The sequence below is a fragment of the Stegostoma tigrinum genome, chromosome 15 (assembly GCF_030684315.1).
Source record: "Stegostoma tigrinum isolate sSteTig4 chromosome 15, sSteTig4.hap1, whole genome shotgun sequence".
NCBI classification, from domain to species: Eukaryota; Metazoa; Chordata; class Chondrichthyes; order Orectolobiformes; family Stegostomatidae; genus Stegostoma; species Stegostoma tigrinum.
Window position 1 is genome coordinate 49,879,520 of NC_081368.1, and position 23,552 is coordinate 49,903,071.

At 39.4% G+C, this 23,552-nt stretch overlaps 1 protein-coding gene across 1 annotated transcript; it reads left to right on the forward strand.

The window, feature by feature from the left end:
- Positions 1-249: 249 nt before the first annotated feature.
- On the forward strand, positions 250-22,139 carry LOC125458621 (cytochrome b-245 heavy chain-like). The gene is made up of 13 exons (XM_048544033.1): positions 250-306; positions 421-516; positions 3,174-3,284; positions 7,412-7,496; positions 8,677-8,819; positions 10,722-10,903; positions 13,225-13,354; positions 14,625-14,717; positions 15,487-15,737; positions 17,384-17,546; positions 17,938-18,084; positions 19,713-19,837; positions 21,391-22,139. The coding sequence occupies exons 1-13, from the start codon at positions 262-264 to the stop codon at positions 21,515-21,517; spliced, it is 1,698 nt and encodes a 565-aa protein (XP_048399990.1). The 5' UTR covers positions 250-261; the 3' UTR covers positions 21,518-22,139.
- Positions 22,140-23,552: the final 1,413 nt, after the last annotated feature.

A 23,552-nucleotide genomic window follows, 5' to 3' on the forward strand; every position in this document is an offset into this window, starting at 1 on the left:
GTTATTACTTGTGACATGCTTTGAGAAGTTTTTATGTGACAGGCTCCACTTAAAACATATACCATAACATTTCCTGAATGAGATCATGTGGAATACAAGAACAGATAAATGGACAAGAAGGAGGATTAGTTTTTGCCAGAAAATTAAGAAGTACTTCCTTGAAGTTTGACTTTGTCAACGCCCTTCCCCACCCTTCCCAGTAGGTATAAATCACAAGGTAATTTAACTTTATTGCCAGTTGATTAACAGGAGGCTAGAACCATGAGCAATTGGGTTATTAATCATGGGCTGTCTGCTTTGGTTATTGTAAGGAGAATATTTAAACTACAGCACTCTTGAATCTTTTAACCTCAATCACAATAGCCAGAGATGATTTTGCTGCTGACAGATGAATTAATCTCTATAATTCTTTGCTTCCAGGTGGTGTGGCTGGGAATCAATATCTTTCTGTTTGTCTATTATTACATGTTTTATGAGTACAACCCAGAATTTTTCTACACAAGGGCAATTATTGGAGTAAGTACACACTTTGGTACTTTGTTGAAGTTTAGCTTCACATTCGTAATGTTTTCTTCAATACTGTGCAACTGAACTAATCTTAATCTTTTCCTAAAAGTATTGATAGAATTAGTAACTCTACTAATTACTGAAATATGTGATTCATATGTCAGTATAAAATGAATGCACTGAGTTTATCACACATTGTTTGAAATGACATAAAGGTGTTGCACTGTGAAACACTAGGATACGGAATGTGTGCCCTCTGGGGCACAGCGGGTCACAGAGAGATTATGCTGTAGGATAGTGGAATATAGAAAGGGTAGGGCAGCGAGAGATAGCCCTGTCGGGCAGTGGAATATGGCATATGTGCTCAGTGCCACTGTGGGATACAGTGAGAATGCCTGAATGTAGCATTTTCCCTGCTTCTGTTTTGCTTGTATCAGCATCACAGACTAATATCTGCATATCTCAAACATTTATATGGGTAGTTCTCGCTAAACCAGGCAGACCCTGCTGAAGTCGTATTCTAAAAAAATGAAAACTTTAAAGTAAAATATTCTAAAGATGGGTCTTGAACATTGTGGGAGTGATAAAGCAGTAACTACTTACTTTGTTCCATTGTGGGACTATCCTTAGGAAGATAGATTGTTATAAACTGTTTCAGAAACAAATGGTCTTTGTAGGTGATATGGTTGGCTTCCTCATGTTTTATCATTGCCAGAGGGTGCAGGTGACTGTTTCTTTCAATTTCCACTAGTCCATTCCATATTTTACAGTAACGGGATATAAAGAGGATGAATTGGCTGCCATGAGGTAACCCACTGGTTTCATAGTTGTACCTTTTATTTTTCAAATTCAGTTTTATCCAACAATATTAACGTCATTAAGAAAATGATTTTTTAAAAATCAAATACAGCAGACTCACTCGAATGGTGACTTTGGGACTGTACAGAAAGTTTAAAGATAGTGATAGGACTCCATATGCAGAGCAGAAACCAATAGATAATGAGGACACTAATTAAATGAAGCAATAATGAATAGTACATTATTGCGCTTTTAACTTGGCCATGTTTTCATTTGTGTTTGCTGATATGGATACTTCTGTTTAGAATTTTTTTAGAAGATAGTAAATCATTAGAATTTGTAGAAGATAGCTGGGCATGGCTGTACTGTTCAAGAGGATCTAGAGTCTAAGTTAGACATTATTATTCTTTCCTGGTTTTCCACAGGCAAAATTTCCCATTGTAAGTACTTTCTTATCTAAAAATAATGCTATCTAAAAATCCATATGAGGACTCCGGGGATTTGTTTAAACTTGAAAGATCATATCTCAGGGAAACATCAGGCCATTGCTCTCTTAGGTTTAATCATGTAAATGCCAGCCAACATTTCCAACTTTTCAACTGTGCCTGCCTTAAATACTTGGAAGGAATTAATGTCAATCAAGAATTTTAACACAAATACAATATAAAGGGGAATTAGACTTTTTGCCTGTGGTATCAATATACTCTTTTCCAAGTCTGAGCTGTATGTTTTTCGCAAGTGGGGAATCTGATGTTAAATCCTGCTTAATCTTTTTTTCAAGAAAATTCATGGTAGAACAACTGAATAGGACTTGTGCCACCTGGACATTTCTATATTGCACGTACCGTAGTATTCTCAGCAATTACATTGTTCAGATTTCTTCACCTTAAATGGCTGAACATTACAATACAAAATGTTGCCTTTGGGTGAAAATGTGAATTGGACATTCACCATAAGTAACTGTGCTATATGACATATGTGTGAAGTAACACACACTATAGACAATGTAGAACATTTTTGTAGAAGGTGTGTACCCCAACTGGAGCATATGAATTTTAAATTTAAATTACATCACAGCACACACTGTGTTATACACATCTGCGCACTCCTGTAGATATGTAACACACTAAATACTACCAATGGGAGTAATAATTCGGTCCAGTTTATTATGTCAAAGTATTGTATGGGGCTGTGCACACTTTAAACATCAAGAATGGCATTTTAAGAATCCTGAACACTGAAGAGGTGATTCTACAACCCCATTCTTCCAGCAGGAAACTCGCACAAAGTGGGTCAGGAAATTAAATCTTGAAGATTATAATCAAAGCTCACATATAACTACCCTGTTGCTGGGATAAAGGATTCAAAAATCACAACTTGTATTTTTTCCCAGTGCCGTGCAGTATTTATTGACTTGCGCAACAATATATCTTTCTTGCCTCATACAATCTCATCAAATATTTATCTCTGGAATAGATAAAGGCTTCCCCATCAGAGAATTTTAAAAATCACTGCTTATGTTACCGGTTATAACACTGATATGTATATTACATAATTTGTGAAGCATAATATTTGTTTAAATTATCACTGATTTTTTTTATTGAACCTGGGGAGCACAAAAGGTCTGAAAAGTTAGGAATGAATCAGGGCTGATTTCAACTTTTGGTGATGGTGGGATGGAGACCAGTTGAATGGAGACCCATTGAACACACCATCCAGTTCAGAGTGTATAACAAGTGACCCATACTTAACTTCCCTTGACTGCCACCACTGAAAGTTGAAACCAACCCTTAAATTCTCACAATGACATTAACCTGTGCAATGAGAATGAAAGGGCTTACTAGCAATTTTCCTGATTTTGTTTGCAGTCTGCACTAGCCTGGGCACGAGCACCTGCTGCTTGTCTCAACTTTAACTGCTTGTTGATCTTGCTACCTGTATGCCGGAATCTACTATCCTTCCTCAGAGGATCATGCTCAGTAAGGAATATTTCTTTCTTTCCTCAACAGTATGAGAGTATCCGTGATATAGACTAAGATACTTAGAAATAGCTCCATTTGTGGTAAAATTAGGTTTTTTTTGCCGAATATAACAAATAACACATCACCCGTGGAGAAAATGATTAGTAGCATCACAGGTTAATTCACCCCCTGCACCATTATAACTCTGTGTACACGAATGAGATTTCTGTTGAAATTCATCCAGGATGTGGTGACAGAGAGGAAGAACTCCATGGAAATTCTGATTGCGCCAATACTTCACACTGTTATATGTTCATTCAAACATACTTCAGCAAAATCTTCACAAGATAGGCAACCTGTCCATATTAACCAAGTATCAGGATTTAACCTGACCTCTTTGTAAGAGAAAAGGCTTCAAAATGATTAAGAGACACAAAGTCACCTAGATTTCTCCATATTTGGAAAGAACAGAACAGCATTGCATGGGCAATCTCCCATCCAGATATGGTGCCACTTATCTTCACTAAATAAGGAAAAGATTGGCTATGCCATCTGAAGAATACCAAAACGGATTATTTAGGATTCAAGAAATAATGTACTCTTCAACCATTCCCATTATTGATATATGAAAATGTTCTAAATTAAAGGGATTAAAACTTGTATATTTTTATGAAGCATGGCCACACTAACCAGACAGGTCCTGGAATTAAAACAGGAAGTGCTGGAAATACTCCTCATCTGTTGGAGATAGAACAGCATTATCTTGCACATCAATGGTTTTTTTTTGTCAGTTCTGTTAATGCTGGTCTCAGCACCTCCGACTATTATCCAGTGACCCCCTGTAAACATTAATAGAACTTATTTGAAGTTAGGATTGAGTACAGCTCTGATGTTGGTCAGTAGCTATAAGCCGCTAGCGTTTGTTCCATGGGCTCACATGTGGTTGAGGCGCTCCACTTACTGACATATTCCAAAAGTATCAACATCACCAGATAAGGAAGTGAGAGAAATAGTGAAAGGAAAGAAAAAAAGCAGGAGTATGAATGGGCTGGATTTAACTGGCCTGAAGGGAGTCTTGGCCCTCTTGTCAGAGAACTGTCAGGGAACTCCTATCTGTTCCATTGGGGTAGCCTGATGGTACCTAATGTCCTTCAGACGCCCACTGTGTCTGGGAATATCTGCTGTGGTGTTCTTTTTAGATTTAATGTTTTTATCATTGAAATCTAACCTTCTATAGATATATTTGTGACTTGTACCAAGATGTGCATGCATCTTTATTTCTGCCATATAATCCCCGAAAGAGGGAGTTGTGTTTTTAAATTAGACTTTGTCACTAGGCTACAGGCCAAAAGTTGTAAAATTGAATGAGAATACATAGATATTTGATGACAGGTGTGAATACGATAGGATAAACGTCATGATCTGCTGTAAAAATTCCAAGACTCTACATGACCGAATCCATGTTCTATTTTATAATTTTACAAGTTGAGGACAAATATTGACATGTAGTGTGGGAATGTTTATGTATGTAGCTTTTGCACTGACGTATCAAATGCAAAAATTACAGAGACATTGAGTGCAGCCTACAGAAAAATGCTTGTAACACAGACATACATAAAAACACGGACAGAATACCACAAAGAATCTGGAAATCAGATGGGTTTACAAAACAATATTATTGAATTACACAGTAATCACACATGAGGAAGACCAACTAGTGACATCGCATTTCATCTATCCGGTAGGCTCTTCAGTTGTCCCATTCCACTTTCCAACTGTTCACTAAATATTTCAGGGTTTTCATCTTTGCTACTCTTCCAAAAGTCCATTTCATTCAATTGCCTCTCTTAGGAAGTAATTTTAACTTTTGTTGATAAGGTAGGGCAAAGACGGGGGTGGAGGGGGGTGTGGTTATGGCACTCCACTGGTAACCCAGAAACCCTAACTAATGCATTGGGGACATGGAATCAAACCTCACCACAGTAGGTGATGGAATTTAAATTCAATCAGGAGATCTGGAATATCTCAGTAATTGTGATTACTGAGCTATCATCATTATGATTAACTATCATTAGTTATTTTTATCATTAATTATTTTAAAAACAGATCGCGTTCACAAATGTCCTTCGGAAAATAAATCTTCCATCCTTTCATGGTTTGATCTATATTTAGCTCCAGGTTCAGAACAATGTGGTTTTAACTGCCATCTGAAATGCCCTAGTAAGCAACTTCATCCAAGAGCAATTAGGTATGGGCAACAAATGACAATCACATCCCATGAAAAAATATAAAATCTAAAGACAACCAGTACATATTTATAAAAGACAAATTGACAAATCCAATGGCATAGACTTTGACAAGTCATACTTACATAGCATGCTTAACCACAGTGCCTTCATATAGACCCTTGAAATGTCCCAAGTGACTTCACAGAAGAACTATAAAATAAAGTAGGACACTGGATGTGCAAAATTTGGAAAGACTGATAAACTAAAGGAGAAGACTGAGGTGGAGAGTCAGTGGACAGGCATTTCACACGGTGCCATCCCCAAAAGCATCACTGCTTTTCTCAATATAAACAATAAAACATGGACTCAGTATTGAACCATTTTGTGAAATTTAATAGCTGAAGCAAAAATCATAAGCATGGTGAACTGACAAAGAGGATGTAGACAGATTAGTGCGTTACATTTGATTGTCACTGGATTTAATTTCAAGCAATGAAATGTCAAGCATTTGCATAGAAGGTCATGAGGAGTGAATACACACTCAATAACAAATTTTAAAAAGAGTATTAGAGCAGAGAGACTGAGAAATTTAGATGCACAAATCTTTAAAAGTAGGAAGACAAGCCAATAAAGTGGCATAAAATACAGTAGTAGGATCCGAGTTTAAGAACATAACATATCAAAGTAGTGAAGTATACTGAAAATATGCAAATCACAACTTAGGTCGCACATTGTTGTACACCATTTTAGTTACTTTACTTACAGAATGACATTAAGGCAATGGGCAAAATACAGCAACATTCACTAAAGTTAATGTCGAGATATAGACTTTTGTTTTTGAAATATATGAGAAATAAACAAAGCTTTTTCCTGTTAAAGCACAGAATGTTAATTGAGGATACCCAAAATAGTGAAAGGTTTTAAAAAGATGAATAGAAAAAGCTATTTCCACTAGTCAGTAGAAGAGACAGCTTGAAGGAACATTTCATGTAAAAAACATGATTTCTGAAGAAAGTTCTAGACACGAAGCATCAGCTTTCCTGCTCCTCTGATGTTGCTTGGCCTGCTGTGTTCATCCAGCTCTACACCTTGTTATCTCATGTAAAAGACTGTCAGCTTACCAAATAACCGGCCAGAAACAGTAGTGGAAGGAGGTTCCATTAAACTGTTTTCAAAGATTAGTTGTAAAAAAGAAAACTTGAAAGGACAGGGGAGAAAAGCACAGAAAGTAACTAAATGGAAGATAATTTCAGAAACCTGGCATAAGGGTGATGTGCTGAATAGATCTCCCCTGTACTGTGCAATTCAATGATTTTATGATTCTGGATCCCACAGACATTCACCATTCCTGTGAACGTCAGTGATCGATTCCCAACTCCACACATCAGCCTGTAGTGAAATTTCCAGTGTGCTTGCCACAAACTGTAAGGTCTCCATTGTTTAATAATTGGTGTCTACAATTCCGTATGTGGTGAGTTTGTGATCAAAATAGGGCCACCAATGGCAAGCCACAAACCATTCTACAATTTCAACACTAGGTATTGAGTGCCCACTAAAATAAAAACAATTTCTAATAAGTTACCAGAAATACTGTAAAGTAAGTTACAACTGGATTCAAAACACAATTAGATGTGATTTGCAGAGGGAAGGATTTAAACAAAATACTGCATTTTAAAGTAGATGAGAATGACCTTTCTATTGTTCAGCTTAATTGCCTGTTTCGAAACAAATCTGCTCCATTAATTTCATGAAAATTTTACATTAATGTGAAAAGTACAAGCAAGCATTACTTGAAAACAGTAGTTCTTGCCTTTCCACAGATAATAAGCCATTACAAGTGAGATTTGTTCCCATGTGCTATCACCCAATAGCCCAAGTTTTCTGCTAGATTTTGACTGTTCCCCTTAACTGCATTAGTGTTGCAGATGCAGTGCAAGAAAACAGCTGGACAAAAACATCACATTCCACAAACTGGTGGCGTACATGATCGCCTTGCACACAGGTAGGCTTCTCTGGGGGACATGGCATTCTTCAAATGTCCCTTCCACCAGGCGCTGCTTTTACTTCGCACCTTTTAATAACTATGCAGCAACAGTGACAAAACTTCAAGAAAGAAACAAAACTTCAAGAAAGAAACAATTTCTGCCCAGCCCATGTTGCTGGAAGATTTTACAGGGTCTGGAGTTGCTTTAATTGGAGCGGAGGAGACTGAGGGGCAACATCACCAAGATGTATAAATTATGAGGGGCACAGACAGCGTAGACAGGAAGGAGTGTTTCGACTTGGTGGAGGGGATAATGACCAGGGGACTTAGGCTTTAAGGTGAGGGACAAGAGGTTTAGGGGGGATTGAAGAGAAAAAAAATTCACTCTTGACCATATTGGGAATCTGGAATTCACTGTCTGTAGGGATGGTACAGGAAGAAATCCTCATAATATTTGAGACATAATTTGTTGTTCATTTACGATGCCAAAGCAATAGAAGGCCAAGTGCTGGAAAAATGGATCAGATTATTTAGGTGCCTGTTTTTGACAGTGCAGACTTGATGGGCCAAGGGACTTTCTCTGCTCTGCAGACCTCTCTGCCCCTATATTTGAATAATTTGGGGAGACTCACTTTGTCAAAACATTCAGTCGGATTGAATGGGAGTTGCTGCTGTAGCAGAGCCAATGGCACTCACTGAAGTTCTGGATTGAAAAACAAATTCAAATTTACTACTCCTGTTTTCCCTAGTGCAATTGATTATTTTGTTACATTACATTGGAAAATATGGTCCTTTATTATTTTTGATTAACTATAGATCATAACAACTCTGGATAACAGAATGTGCAACTTTGCTAATGTTCAGATATAGGAAATAATTTGTATAATTAGCCTAATTAAAACACGAGTGGTCAGAAATTAATGGATATATTGTGAAGCTATTTGTGATTGTGAAAGGATCTTCTGGTGCAGTGGTGGTGCTCCTACCCCTGACCTATAAGCCTTGGGTTCATATCCCACCTGCTCCAGAGGTGTCTCATAACATGTCGATTAGAAAAAAATTAAAGAAGGTTTGTGTGGACGAATCCACAAAGAAGCAATCCATTCATTTTCAGTAAGCGTTTTCTTGAAGCTTTGGCCAGGGAAAAAGAAGAGCTACCCTTTTCTGTCTTCATCATATGCTCACCTTGTTCCTACAGCAATTCATATTGTGGCACATTTACTGAATTTTGAATGGTTCAACAACAGTCAACAGTCAAAAGAAGACACCCTGGATGCTGTGCTATCCCAAATTGGGGACAGCAATAACCGCTGGTTGAATCCTATCAGGTCAAATCAAACGGTAAGAAGTACTTACATGTAATTAGATAGGATGTTTTAACAGAATAATGCCATTATATATGACTAATCCATCATCTTCTTGCCACAATCAATATTTGTTTTCTCTCCATAAAGACATTAAATTGTTTTGAAAATGCAACGCTGGAAGATCTAAAAAAGAAAAAAATTTCTGGAGAAACTCAGCAGGCCTGGTAGCATCTGTGGAGACAGAAACAGAGTTAACATTTCAAGCCCAATATGACTCTTCTTGGAATCTGCTGAGCTTCTCCAGCACTTTGTTTTTATGTTAAATTATTTTGAACCTATTATATCATGAGCCTTAAAGGCATTTCCTCCCCAATCTTCTTTGAACTGCTACTATTCAAATGAAAACATTTCTTTAAAACTTCCTTTCCTATTCTTGGTCATCTAATTTTGAATGTATGCACAATGGCATTTCAATTCTGAGTGAAGGTACACAATTACGATACATGATCATCGTCAACCTCTTTCATAACTAAAATAAGAAGAATACCAGTCCTAGTGCTATCTCTACTCAGGGATCCTTCTCAGAGTCAAATAACCTAAATCCATTTCCTGCTCTTTGTCCACACCCTTTCATTTCATAATTGTATTGGTTTAATTTGCTATTGAAAACCTTTTACAATTCAATACAGCAATTAATTCAGAGCTGGCATTTTCCATAAACAGTATTAAATGCTGAATGATTATTTTTTGGTAGTTTTGAAGTGTGGTTCTGAGAACCAGAGAAGTCTATCTGTGTAATAAGTTTCGACAATCCACTTGAGAGCAGAGCCCCAGTGAAGATAGGACCTGCCTTGGAGGAGCTGGACAAAGCCACAGCACAAAAAATAGGATATTGTAGCTATGGTTTCATTACACAGAAGCCAAATACTCCAGTCCACCAGCTCTGATCATCAACAGCAATAAGAAAGACAGCTGAAACTCAGATAAAAATCTCCTCAGAAATCAAGAACACAAGCCACGAGTGGTTAATTTTAGTCACAATCTGGTGATCGCAATCCAATGCAAAGTCCCTAAAGGAGAAAATATCTAAATGCTATCAGGGTTTTAAGATTGTCGCCTACAAATATTTCTTATTCATCACGTCAAATTACAAATTATGTCACTTCTTAGCCTTCCCAATAATGATTTTTGGCATGAGTCTGAAGCAGATTAAAAATATACTGTTTGGTCTGGACAACGTGCATAGCCCTGAAGAGAAGAACCTTAAAGATGGTGAGAAATTAATTTTCAAAAATTGAATAAGGGGTCCAGAGAAAGCTGCAACTTTAACGATATTACTCTCAACCAAAGACGCAGTTTAAATCAGTTCAAAGGGAATCTATAAAATGGAAATAAACATTGACATGGTTCAATTTTTTTATTTGGATTTTTTTCAAGCGTTTTTAAAAGAATCTCTTTTATTTCCCCTTGCTGTATGCAACGTTATCCAATGTGTTCGAGTAAAATACAGATGCATTTGGCAAGCAGTACATATAACATCTAACCGTGGGTGCTCACTGAAAAGATTTACTACTAAGCCTGGCAGTGTAATGGAGCACAATTAACATCAGTAGCAATATGTTCATGCCGATATGTCAGAGATTTTGTTTAATCACTTCTGTGTTTATCTCCCTTTGTGCAAATAACTCCTCAAATTTCCTCAGTACACAAACACACAAACTTAAAAAATGGTCCCAAATAAAATATTTAAACAATTAAGGAAGAAGTCTTTGTAATAGAACCCTTGGCTCCCAGTTGTAAAATTTCTACTTTCAACGCCGCCTTTTAAAATACCAGTAGACTCTGTCTTTATCAGTTGGATTATGAGTGAAAAGCAGATTTAGTCATACCTTTTTGGTGAATACTGCTGTAAGTAACATGTGTATTTTCTCCACAGACTCCCACCTATGTCGCATTCACCACTGTGGCTGGTCTAACTGGAGTCATTATCACATTGGCACTTATTGTCATGATCACATCCTCAACAGACACCATTCGCAGATCATACTTCGAGGTCTTCTGGTTTACACACCATCTCTTTGTCATATTTTTTGCAGGACTCGTCATCCATGGAATTGGGTATGTAGGATGATACCTCACTTAAAACAGTTGAGATTCCTGGTCAGCTTCCATGAATGTGGGATGGTTCATTGTCACTGTTGTCATGCAAGAAAGGCAACCGCCAACTTGCACACAATAAGGGTCTCACATGTTTTAGTAATGTTACTTCACAGTGGGGACTGTAACTGCAACTAATAATACTAGAGGCAGGGTCAATCCCTGATTTTCACTGAGTTAGTAGTTCTTACGTTGGACAATGGTAGAGCACTACTTAAAAGGCAGGAAACAAAAAGGTACCAGGCCCATCTGATCACTGGCTGAGTGCATGTATGGTAATTTCAGAAGAACAGGATAAAACTCGACTGGACTGCTGTCCTCAAGTGCATTCATAGAATCCAAACATGAGTAAGATTACAGTGGGCAGCACACCATTAGCACTGTAACACAGTAAGCATTAGCACTTTCTGGAGAAAACACAAGGGAGGACTGTGAAATTCAGGATACAACTTTGGAGACTGCATTCTTGGACAAAGTCAGATGTCCAACTTGTGATCAGTGATAATGGGAACTGCAGATGCTGGAGAATCCGAGACAACAAAGCGTGGAGCTGGATGAACACAGCAGGCCCAGCAGCGTCTCAGGAGCACAAAAGCTGACGTTTCGCGCCCAGACTCTTCATCTCGGCCTGCTGTGTTCATCCTGCTTCACACTTCGTTATCTTAGATGTCCAACTGTTTGATCAAGGCCTGAGTCAGAATCCCATGGGCACTGACAAGCAATTTTGTTGCTCACCCCTCGTCCCCCACATGCATGGATCACTGGCCAACTCAAAATCAAGGTCAGGGTTCTTAGAATGTCAATTTCATATCTATACACGGCAGTCCATGTCCAAATACTTAACCAAGATATTGTTTGAAACACGTTTACCCAGGCACCTTTTAGTATTGAAGCCAGCAAACAGACACATGTTGAATACCGATAAAGCAGTCATGATGCTATTAAGCCAATAATCAAAAATAAGCAAGTTCTTCAATGTTAAGTCGTGGAACTCTTTCTAATTACCTGAGGTTCCCAGAAATACTTGCCATGTACACTTGAACTTGAAGACAGGCCGGCAACCTTTCTGGAGTTGAACACTTTCTTAGAGCAACACATTCTAGATCCAACTAGAAAGCAGGCTATCCTAGAACTGATAATTTCCAATGGAACAAGATTAATTAATATCCTCTGTTGAAGGCTTTTCCAGATAGCAGTGAACATAGTATGACTGAATTTCACATTATGTTCTGGACAGAAAAGTTGATCTAAGATCTGAGGCAGTTGAGGCCATGAAGACATAGCTGGGAAATTGTGTTATGGGCTAGGTCAGTAAAGATGTAGTGGTAGGCATTTAAGGAAGAATTTCAGAATACTCAGAAAGGTGCATCTAAGTAAGAAAGCAAGATTCTAACAGTAGAATGTGGCATCCATGATCAACTAAGGAAGTTAAATAGAATATTAAATTGAAAGAAAAAGCATGTAATTCCACAAAGAGAATTGGCAAGTGAGAAGACTAGAGAGAATATAAAGAACAGAAAAGAATGACTAACAGATTAAAAGGTGGGAGAAATTACAGTAAGAGAGAAAGCTAGGTATAAATATTTTTTAAAAACAGATAGTAAGAGTTTCTAAAGTATTTAGAAAGGAAAAGAGTAAGTAACAGTAAGGGTTGGTCCTGTAGAAGGTGGGTCTGGGATATTTATAATTGGAAAGAAATGGAACTGGTAGATGAATAGAACAGATATTTATCCTCTGCCTTCATTGTAAGACTTACAGATAACATTATAGAAATAATTGCCAATCAGGATGTGAAAGACGGGTAGAAATTTAAACCATTACAATCACCAGAAAAAGGGGACCGAAGAAGGAACTGAAAGCTGACAAGTCCCCAGATCCTGATGGACTTCGTGCCAGGTCTTTAAAAAAAAAGTGGCTATTGAAATAGTAGATGTAGCCACGATCTTATTGAATAGCAGAAGAGATTCAAGGGGCCGAATGTCTTCCTTATGTCCTAATTTGTGTGTTCATATCACACCTATAATTGCATCCAATCTCAATTTGGCAGAAATTATCATGCCAAATGGTCATTTTAGTACCACATTATTTAGTAATCCAAAGAAAATCCCACAAGCATAATTTGAAAAGTCAGTGTTGTAGAGACGATTTTATCTGGAGCTTTTGAAAAGAGTTACAACTGCGCAGTTTTGTGGTTAAGAATCCTTGTAATTCTAACTTTACTTGCTGATTTGCTTGGTTCTCTGATAATCATGTATCTCATTTATCCTTTTTTTTCCATTTAGCCGTATTGTTCGACGCCAAACTGCTGCTAGCATGGAGGTACATAAATTTTCGTACTGTCATAATCGCACAGCAGAGTGGGGGAAAATCCCTGAATGCCCAATTCCTGTGTTTGAGGGAGGAGAGCCAATGGTGAGTTTTTTTTAGTGATTTGCTCATTTTCGCCTGCTCCTTAAAATCTTTCCACATCACGGCCATTCTACACTGGCACAAACAGTTCAGAGAATGAACAAGATCCACCTGTCTGGCCACAACTAGAAACTGCAAAGTTACTTTGAATAATTCTTAATTATTATTTATTTTTCTCCCTGTGGGAAAGCTGCTGCTCTCACTGTCGCAAAGAAGGCTAAAATAGCTTTCCACAAGATGACACGCAGGTTCAAAAGATGTCCTCCACTATTTTGTGATCAGTGTGTTCATGACAAGGCTAATAAAGAGTGTGACATCCAAGGGCTGGGTTTTACAGCCTCAAAAGGAGGCAGGGTGAGGCTGGGTTTGGAAAATGGAAACATGTGCCGTGGGTGCTGCAATTTACCACTGGTGGGGGAGACATTGACATGCCAGCCCATGGGATAATTAAGGACTTTAATTGGCCAACTCATAGCAGCTTAAGGACCCCCCTCTAATCTCGGCAAGAGATGGCAACACCAGATGTGCAGTCTGGCAGGTTTCACAACTTTGGCTGGCGGCTGGAAAGAGGGTGGCACTTCCTTCCCCCAAGATTTTCACATCCTTGTGTTTTTCCACCGGCCACCCAACTGACCCTGGCTCCCCATATCCTTGTCCCCTCTCCCACACTCGCCAGCCTTGTCTTGATGTTGCACCCACCTCAACCTTCCTTTTTTGGCTCCATTACTGATTGTCATTGGCAGATGGTGGCAGTTCCAGCAGGAGTCACCACTCCCAGTGATGCTGCTGGGACCAAAGAGCTTCTGGGCATTTAACTGCCTGGCAGCATGTAGAGGTGAGCATCCTTCCACATTGTTGATCAGTGGGAGGGGTTGTGGAAGGACTCACTTCAAACAAAGTAAGTAAATGGCCGTGGATGAACAGGTGAAGCAAGGTACGTGCTCAGCCCAAACATTTTACTCACTTGCCCCAGTCCCCTATTCAAACGTACAATCCAGACCCTTTCATGTGATCTGATTGCAGATAATTCCAGCATTTCGCTGAATATTTCATTAATATTAACAAATATTTCAGAGAAGCCTATCCTCACAACATCAATGCTGCTTGGCCTGCTGTGTTCATCCAGCCCCACACTTTGTTATCTCGGATTCTCCAGCATCTGCAGTTCCCATTATCTCTCTCCCATCAATCACAATGGGCTTGCTGGCTGGGGAATTCACTAACATAACTGTTTAGTTATTCTCTCTTATTACAATGTGCTGCTCTGTTCCAGACTTGGAAATGGGTGATCGCACCAATGATACTCTATGTCTGTGAGCGTTTAGTACGACTATATCGATCCCAACAGAGGGTGGTCGTCACCAAGGTAAAGAATAACATGATGCTATTGCTTTTCAGGCATAATTGTGCAGCCACACGTTATTCCCAATAATTATTCTTCTAAACTATATTCACAGTATTTGGAAGGAAACATTTTTAAAAGCGATGAAGTTAGTCTCCCCAGAGTTCCGACAGATGCATTTACACAATGACATGAAAGAAAGTAAATTTTCCTCCATTTATTTCATTTCCTTTTTTCAGAATGTGACAGTATTCTTCTAGAATCTCTCCCAGGCTCCTGAATATTGGTCCCATGCCAGCTTCTCAGAGGTGCTTGCATATGAGCTTGTGTCAGTTTTCTTTTCCTCTCAGTGCAGAGAGGCACATCTCAAGAAGTTTTAGAGCCATTTTGTTTGAGCAACCTTCAGGAGTCCCTTCCAGGGTCACTGGTTAAATATTTTGAGACTTGCCAATACTTGCCAGTCAGAGCTCACTCATTGTGTCCAAACAAATTCAGACATTTAAGACAAAAACAGTGTCTGATCATTGAGGCTGTGCACTTTGTTAACTGCAGCCAAGGTCACCCTAAAAAGACCAATTTAGCACATGGCAGAGCTACTTTGGAATCTGGCCACAAGCATCTGCCCTACTGAAGTGCCCTGTTAACCAATGCTAAACTTTTTCCTCATTATGACAATGAGATCTTTCTTACATCTCAGTGCTCAATGCCAACATCTTCACTCGGTTGAACAATATTTACATGCATTACATTAAAATCAATAGTGTTTTTGAACTCACTGTAACCTTTGTTCCAGGCTGTAGTTCATCCATCAAAGGTCCTCGAGTTGCAGATGCAGAAGAAGGGTTTTAAAATGGAAGTAGGACAATATGTCTTCATCAACTGCCCATCCATCTCACAGCTGGAGTGGCACCCATTTACTCTGACCTCTGCTCCAGAAGAGGATTACTTCAGCGTTCATATTCGATCAGTCGGTGATTGGACAGATGGCATGTTTCAAGCATTTGGGGACACTAAAAATGAGACAAAGCAACAAATACAACCAAGGTAGATTACAAATAAATACACAGTAAATGCAATCACCTTATGCTGACAGTCAGGAAATATTACAAGCAGTGGTCGTGCTGTAATGACGATATATTTTAGTTGACATTTTCTTATCTTCTTGATACAAATTAAAATAGTTGTCTCCAAACATTAATATATCAAGGAAATAAGAAAGAGCTTTACATAGAATTACATAGTCTACAGTGTGTAACAGTTCATTTGACTCAGTTGGTCTATATAAATGTTAATGCTACACGAGAAATTCCTTCCATTCCTCTTCATTTAACCCTGCCAGTATTCTCTACTCCTTTCTCCTCCATGCTTATCTAGCTTCCTCTTAATTTATCTGTGCTACTTGTCTCAACAACACCTTGTGAAATATTTCTGGCAGTATCAACAGGTGCTGGTAAATACAATGACACTTTCATTCTTTCTAAGTTACTTCCACTTAAGGGCAAAAAGAAAATGGTTTTTGGCTAGTCCTAAACCAGTTATTCTGATTTACATAAATTACAATAACTTTCAAAAAACTTCAGTTGCAAGTGCAATGGAAAGCCACTATGGGGCTGAAACCAGATCGGCCCTAAACACGCCTAACGAAACATGTGAAACTCAATGCAATATGCAGGTAAATTCAAATGGCAACTGATGTTCATTAGGGTGCTCTTTCACATAGTAACTTCTTGCCACCCAGTTCTTGCATTGATATCACCAGGGCTCAGAAAAATATATAAAAACTGGGAACAGAAGATGTAACATTAAAGTTAACTTTATTTGCAACTTTATTTTTAGAATTGCACATGCTGGAAATCTGAATCAAAAACAGACATTGCTGGAGAAACTCAGATTTGGCAGCATCTGTGGGAAGAAATCAGAGGCAATATTTTTTTCAGGTTCAGTGACCTTCCTTCACTGCTAAATGTTTGAGTAAAATTTAAAAAGAACTCTTTCAGGTAATGAAGATTCAAATGGCAGTTACCTGCCCAAGTTAATGTTAACAGGAACATTAGTTTAAAGGTTTAGGAAAGTACACTCCATCTTGCAAGGAGAGGGAAGGTTGTGGAGTTAGGACTGTTTTCTTTTCTGTGGCAACATGTCTTCTATCTGTTACATCTCTCATACGCCCTCTCACCCCAGCCAGTTATACTCTAGTGTTGATAGTTACTGTAGTGTATTGGATGGCTTACTGGAGATCAGTAGAGAATGTGTCAGTGATACTTAGAACTCTTGTCATCAACCTTACACCTGGAGACTTATTGAACTATAGAATTGTCAATATTAATAGCAACTTCAGGATAATCTAAGCCAGGCCATTTCATTATTCTTAGGCTGTATCCTTACCAATGGCAAACTACTTGTGGGAAATAAATTTGGAGATAGCTAGCACATTCACCTAGATGAATAATGAGCTACTTATTGAGGGTTTTTTTGCCTGAGCAGACTCAGTTCATTTTGGAAATATTCCTGTTTCCAAGCAGCTTTATGGAAGTATGGAAGCACATCTTTCCTATTCTTAGGCAGACGTTAGATGGCAAATTAGTTAAGGAGTTCCCAGCAGAATGGGCAGTTTCTGTTTAACTAAGTTTATAAGAGCTTTTGGATTAAAAGGTACATATTTAATATTCACTATCAATTTGTATTTGCAGTATTGCAGTGGATGGTCCTTTTGGTACAGCTAGTGAGGATGTCTTCCGGTATGAAGTCAGTGTTCTTGTTGGGGCTGGCATTGGAGTGACTCCATTTGCATCCATTCTCAAGTCAATCTGGTACAAGTATGAGAAATCTGATGCTGGATTACTGACAAAAAAGGTACATATTGCTTTTGTTTTTTTTAAACCAGTGTTTCCCAGCTTTACTGTTCCTCTTCTCAAGTTCCTTGCACCTCAGTATTTCTTTAGCCTAAAGTTTCACAGTCGGTGTCAGTGGCTACTTGACAGAAGTGATATGGTGGATCAAGTTGCAACATCCATTCTCAATTATAAAAACTTCGCAGCATGTTGGTCACATCACATAGTGGATTGTTATACTCTTCCAAATCACCCCCCATTGCTGATGACGTGAGCAGAACTCTTAGAAATAAGTGCTATGGTTCAAGGGAGATTGTGAAGAAATTACTCAGGGTGCAAATGAATATCCATGTACAATGCTTAAATATTCTAGCTTTGCGTTGTGTAATGATTGTCTCCCCATCTATTTTTAGATATATTTCTTCTGGATCTGTCGAGAGACCCAGGCATTTGAGTGGTTTGCCGACCTGCTACGATCACTTGAGAGTCAAATGGAACAACTGGGCAAGCATGACTTCCTCAGCTACAAACTCTACCTAACTGGCTGGGATAGCACACAGGTATTTCATTTGTTCATGGATGTGGGTGTCACTGGCTGGGCCAGCATTTATTGCCCATCCCTAGTTGTCTGTTGAGAAGGTGGTGAGTAGCTGCCTTCTTGAACCGCTGCAGTCCATTTGATGTACTTAGATACATAGTGCCATTAGGGTGGAAATTCCAGGATTTTGACATAGTGAGTTCCTAGCCTTCAATACACTGGCGTGCACAAATGTTAGTGGTTTAGGATGAGTCATTTAAGATAACAAAGTGTGAAGCTGGATGAACACAGCAGGCCAAGCAGCATCAGAGGAGCAGGAAAGCTGACGTTTCGGGCCTAGACCCTTCATCAGAGAGGGGGATGGGGAGAGGGTTCTGAAATAAATAGGGAGAGAGGGAGAGGCGGACCGAAGATGGATAGAGGAGAAGATAGGTGGAGAGGTGAGTATAGGTGGGGAGGTGGAGAGGGGATAGGTCAGTCCGGGGAGGACGGACAGGTCAAGGAGGCGGGATGATGTTAGTAAGTGGGAAATGGAGTTGCGGCTTGAGGTGGGAGGAGGGGATAGGTGAGAGGAAGTACAGGTTAGGGAGGAAGGGACGAGCTGAGCTGGTTTAGGGATGCGGTGGGGGAAGGGGAGATTTTGAAGCTTGTGAAGTCCACATTGATACCATTAGGCTGCAGGGTTCCCGGGCGGAATATGAGTTGCTGTCCCTGCAACCTTCGGGTGGCATCATTGTGGCACTGCAAGAGGCCCATGATGGACATGTCATCTAAAGAATGGGAGGGGCAGTGGAAATGGTTCGCGACTGGGAGGTGCAGTTGTTTATTGCGAACCGAATGGAGGTGTTCTGCAAAGCGGTCCCCTATCTAGGATGAGTCATTTCCTTTTTTGTTAGAAGGAGAGAGTGTTATTCAAATTCAAATATTCTCCCTGCTCAATACCCTCCTGACCAGGCACCAGCCTCGTCCCAAATGACATTGTGTCCGAAGGTCTGACTCATTGTTGTTAATCAGATGGTAAACAAATACGACATGTAAGGATGTACCCACGCTGCTTATCAATAACCAGGGACAACACTATATTAGACTAGAACTATGTTAGTAATGGTCATTCAATTATAAACAACTTTAAAATACCAAATCTATATGTGAAATGTCTTTCCAAAATACAGCTCTGAATGGTGTTCCTACCTTTTCCCTGGTTTCAAGATCAGATGTTAAAAGCTGATACCTTCATTTAGCCTGATCCTTTCTTGACCTATGCTGTTTTCAGTGAAGTAGAAGAGTGACAGTGGATGCCTGGAACTCGCTGCTGGGGGAGGTAGTAGAAGCAGATACCATAGAGACTTTTAAAGGGTGTCTTGACAAATAAATGAATAGGATGGGAATAGAAGGATATGGCCCTGGGAAGGGTAGGGAGTTTTAGTTGTGACGGGCAGCATGTCAGTGCAAGCTTGGCGGGCCGAAGGGCCTGTTCCTGTACTGTAATTTTCTTTGTTCTTTGTTCTGCAGCCCTCTACTGAAGCTGTTAAACTCCAGCATGCTGCTGCGTAGGATGGAAAGAGGAAAGGGAATTTCCATTTAATTGTTGCCTATTTATTCAGTACGTACGTCAAGTTCTCTTTCTGTTTCGTATCTTTGTACTCACAGGCTACTCATGTCAAGGTGCACATCGATAAAGAGACTGATGTGGTGACTGGACTCAAACAGAAAACATACTATGGTAGACCTAACTGGGACAAAGAGTTTCAGGCGATTGCACAAACTCACGCCAAGTAAGTGGAAAAACCAAAAAAAAATCTTTTAGTGAATGACCACCCAGTATCCCCCTCTTTATGTAAAGGAATTTTTCTTTGTTACTTAATAATTATATTCTCTGTTAAGGATTTTACATTGAAACCCATAATTCCTTATAATTTTGAGATCTATACGTATCTATGCGACATACCATTCTTGTACAGAAGTGTGTGTGTGGCAAAGCTGCTCTCTCACAGCTCGTCAGAGCTGAATGAGAGTAATCAGGAAGTCAGTGAGACTAACAGTGGATTGGAGAGTGACAAGAGTAAGAATAACCATGAGTAAGTGAGTTAGCAGAGATAAGACTTCCTTGAGCTGGTGAAGGTGACCAGAGGTGTGGGAGGGCCATGAGCACACGAGAGTGACCATGAGAGAGCTCAAGGCTTATATTCTCCCCATTCCCAGGCAGACCATCACCACAGCAGTAGTAAGATCAGTAATTAACCACACCAGGATTGAAGGTGTATGTTGTAACTTGGACTGCTGAATACTGAGCATGCCAGGAAATCAGACCATCACTTACCTCAGGGTTATAGTCGAATTGAATAGTAAATTCTAAATAACAAGAAATGATGAGCCAGAGTATAGGACCAAAATATCTCTTTTTTCAAAAAGCCACTTATTAATTTTAAAAAGGTGACCTGAGGAACACTGTGCATCACTGCTATGTTGTGCTGCATTTTAAAAGGGAGTATTGTTCTGGCATGCATTGGATTTTTACTTCTGGCTCCACTGCCAGACAGACATACATTTCCTTATTGGAAAGGATGAAAAAGAAGCCACAGCAAACCTGGGCTAATCTACTTCATTTTCCACTTTCCAGTTACAATGTAATACGGCCAAAGACTAATAGCAGGTTGGCCAATCACCATCTTGACAAAAATGCAGGACAAAGTGCAGAAAGTCTGGGGACATGGGATAGACTCTCATAATGGCAAACGGTGAAATTTGAATGCAATAAAAGTCTGGAATAAGGGGCACATCTAATTGTGATCCTGTAACCACTGTTGATTTTTTTTTAAACAACAATCTGGCTCACTAATGTTCTTTAGGGATGGATATCTGCCATCACCGGTGACCCTAGACCCACAGTAATGTGGCTGATCCTTAATTGCCCTCCATGCAATTAGGCATGAACAAAAATATATTGCTGGCTTAGCCAGTGATGTCCTCTTTCAATGAACAAATAAAAAGAAAGTACACAATCCTTCAAAGAATCCAAAATCTGAACAAGTCTAGGGTTGGCAAAAAGGAACAAAAGTACAACAAGGGGGCAACTAGAGAATAGAAATAGGGAATCTTGGACATAGATTGTTAGATTTGCCATTTTCAGGAGAAGAACAGGCCAATACCCCAGGGGGTAGATCTCATTGCTAGAACTGCTGAAAGGTTAATAATTGAAATGTCAACTTATCTCCTCTCCACAGTTGCAAACAATCTCAACAGAATTAACATTTGAATTGCAGAGCTGAATGATACTGTGCAAAAGTGACAGCTGCAACAAATAACTCGTGAATTTGTACCTTTGCAGAACAACAATTGGAGTCTTCCTGTGTGGACCACAAGCTCTGGCTAAGGCTTTAGAACAATGCTCAAACAAATACTCTGAGGTCAACCCCTTGGGTGTCCATTTTCATTTCAACAAGGAAAATTTCTAGGAATCAAGGAAAAGATCAAATAACTGGAAGAACAATAGAAAGACAATGCTCATTTTTGGAGGGAATTCTCTTCCCTCAGCACTACTGAAGATGTGGCGTTATGCTCTGATTTCACAGAAGCACACCATCTTAAAATGCCTTGGATAGAGAGGCTGGAATTCTCCAAACTTCAAATTGTAAATGTTCCCCATTCATTGTAATGTTTGGGGGAATTAAGGACTGGCATGGTAAAATGCAAATGAATGACATTGTCATCACAACAGAGGAGATATTCAGAATGTTCAAAGAAATTTGTTTCTGTGGATTACATGCAAACTAAAAATATTATTGCTATTTTCTAAGTGTGTATTTTCAGTCATATTGCTGAATTGAAATGGATGAAATTCAGAATCACAAATTATCATCAAAGCTGGCCATGGGTGGTCAAATCTGAGGATCACTAAACTGTTCACAGTGTAACGGGTGCCAGGCTACGGCCCAGCATTGTGGCCATCCGGCTAGCTGCGTACTGCCTCAGAATTTAAAGTGACAACTGCAGAAGTTACAAGTGAGCTGTTTGTGGTGTTCAAATAATGTCGTAAAGAATTGTTACATTTTAAAATAAAAGGCTTTCTGGATTTGTTATGGGCTGTAGATCCAACTTTTAATAGCCTGCTGTCTTCCCGATGCTTGCAACTAAAAGTGTAATTAACATAAAAATAGTAGCTGTTTTCAAGACTTAAACAAGAACCACTGATATGCTGGTGATTCCTGATGCAAATCCTGCTCTATCAGGAAGCATGATTCCTGTAGCAAATTTGACATGCTTATGTAGACTAGGTGTAAGGTGCTCATAAATGAATACTTGTTGCAACTATTTGAGGACAAGGTTAAAGTTGACTATAGATTTTGATTCAGGGTTAGAATAGGTGCAGGGAAAACAGGGAATACACTAAACATAAACAGGAACGGCATATGGAATTGTCTTCAGACAAAACCTGTCATGTTGAAGAATCCCAGGAATCAGTAATAAATTCAGGCAAAAACCGAAAGAACTGCGGATGCTATAAATCTGAAACAAAAGCAGAAATTGCTGGAAAAGCTCAGCAGATATGACAGCACCTGTGAAAACTTTTCTTTTCAGGTTTGGTGACCCTTGAAGGGGTTAACTCTGCTTTCTTTTCACAGATGCTGCCAGACCAACTAAGCTTTTCCAGAAATTTCTGTCATAAATTTAAGGGACTGGTCAACTTTGAAGTTAACTTAAATCAAAATATTATTTTGGCTGAGGGGCTGTAGACTTCTCCTGAAGTTAAAAGGGTGAGTATTCAAACTTCATTCCAGAATAAGAACATGTAGCCTAGCCTGACAAATCAATGCAGTATTGAGGCAAAGGTTCATCGCGGTCTGAGTGCTGCGGTTTGTGGCAAGATCTGTGACAAAAATCAGGAATGAAGTCCACTGAGGCCCATCTCAACAGAGGGAACAATCATCTCCATCTTTACTTCTTGCAAACAGTGTACTGAGATTCTCATGAGACAGTGGTTAGATGTTAAGAGGTAGGGATTATTGCTGAAGTGTCTTGCTCATGGCCTGGCTTGCCTCATTCACATTCAGCCTCCCATCTGACCAAACTTGTCAAACAAGTCTGACATTGAGAAAACTCGACAAGGAAGCCAGAGCATCTACCTGGCAGATTCAGCTCACTGCTTAAAAAAACGCAAAAGAACTGCTGATGCTGTAAATCAGGAACGAAAACAAAGTCGCTGGAAAAGCTCAGCAGGTCCGGCAGCATCTGTGAAGGAAAAAAAGAGTTAATGTTTCGGGTCTAGTGACCCTCCCTCAGAACTCCAGCAGTGCAGGAGCCCTGTGGGTGCACTGGGTTCTGAGGGAGGATCACCGGACCCACCCATAGCCTCCAACCTCATCGTTCCCAACCTCACACTGCCCGTTTCTGTCTCCATCTCATTATCCACAAAACTGACTGCCCCGGCCGACCCATTATCACTGCTTGCTCCTGCCACATTGAACTTACCTCCACTTACCCTGACTCTGT

Excerpts from the sequence above, each read along its gene's own strand:
- LOC125458621 (XM_048544033.1), top strand. The coding sequence starts at position 262 with ATGAGCAATTGGGTTATTAATCATGGGCTGTCTGCTTTGGTTATT. Across the intron at positions 307-420 it reads GGCTGTCTGCTTTGGTTATT|GTGGTGTGGCTGGGAATCAA; the intron begins GTAAGGAGAATA and ends CTTTGCTTCCAG. Across the intron at positions 15,738-17,383 it reads AAGCAACAAATACAACCAAG|TATTGCAGTGGATGGTCCTT; the intron begins GTAGATTACAAA and ends TTGTATTTGCAG.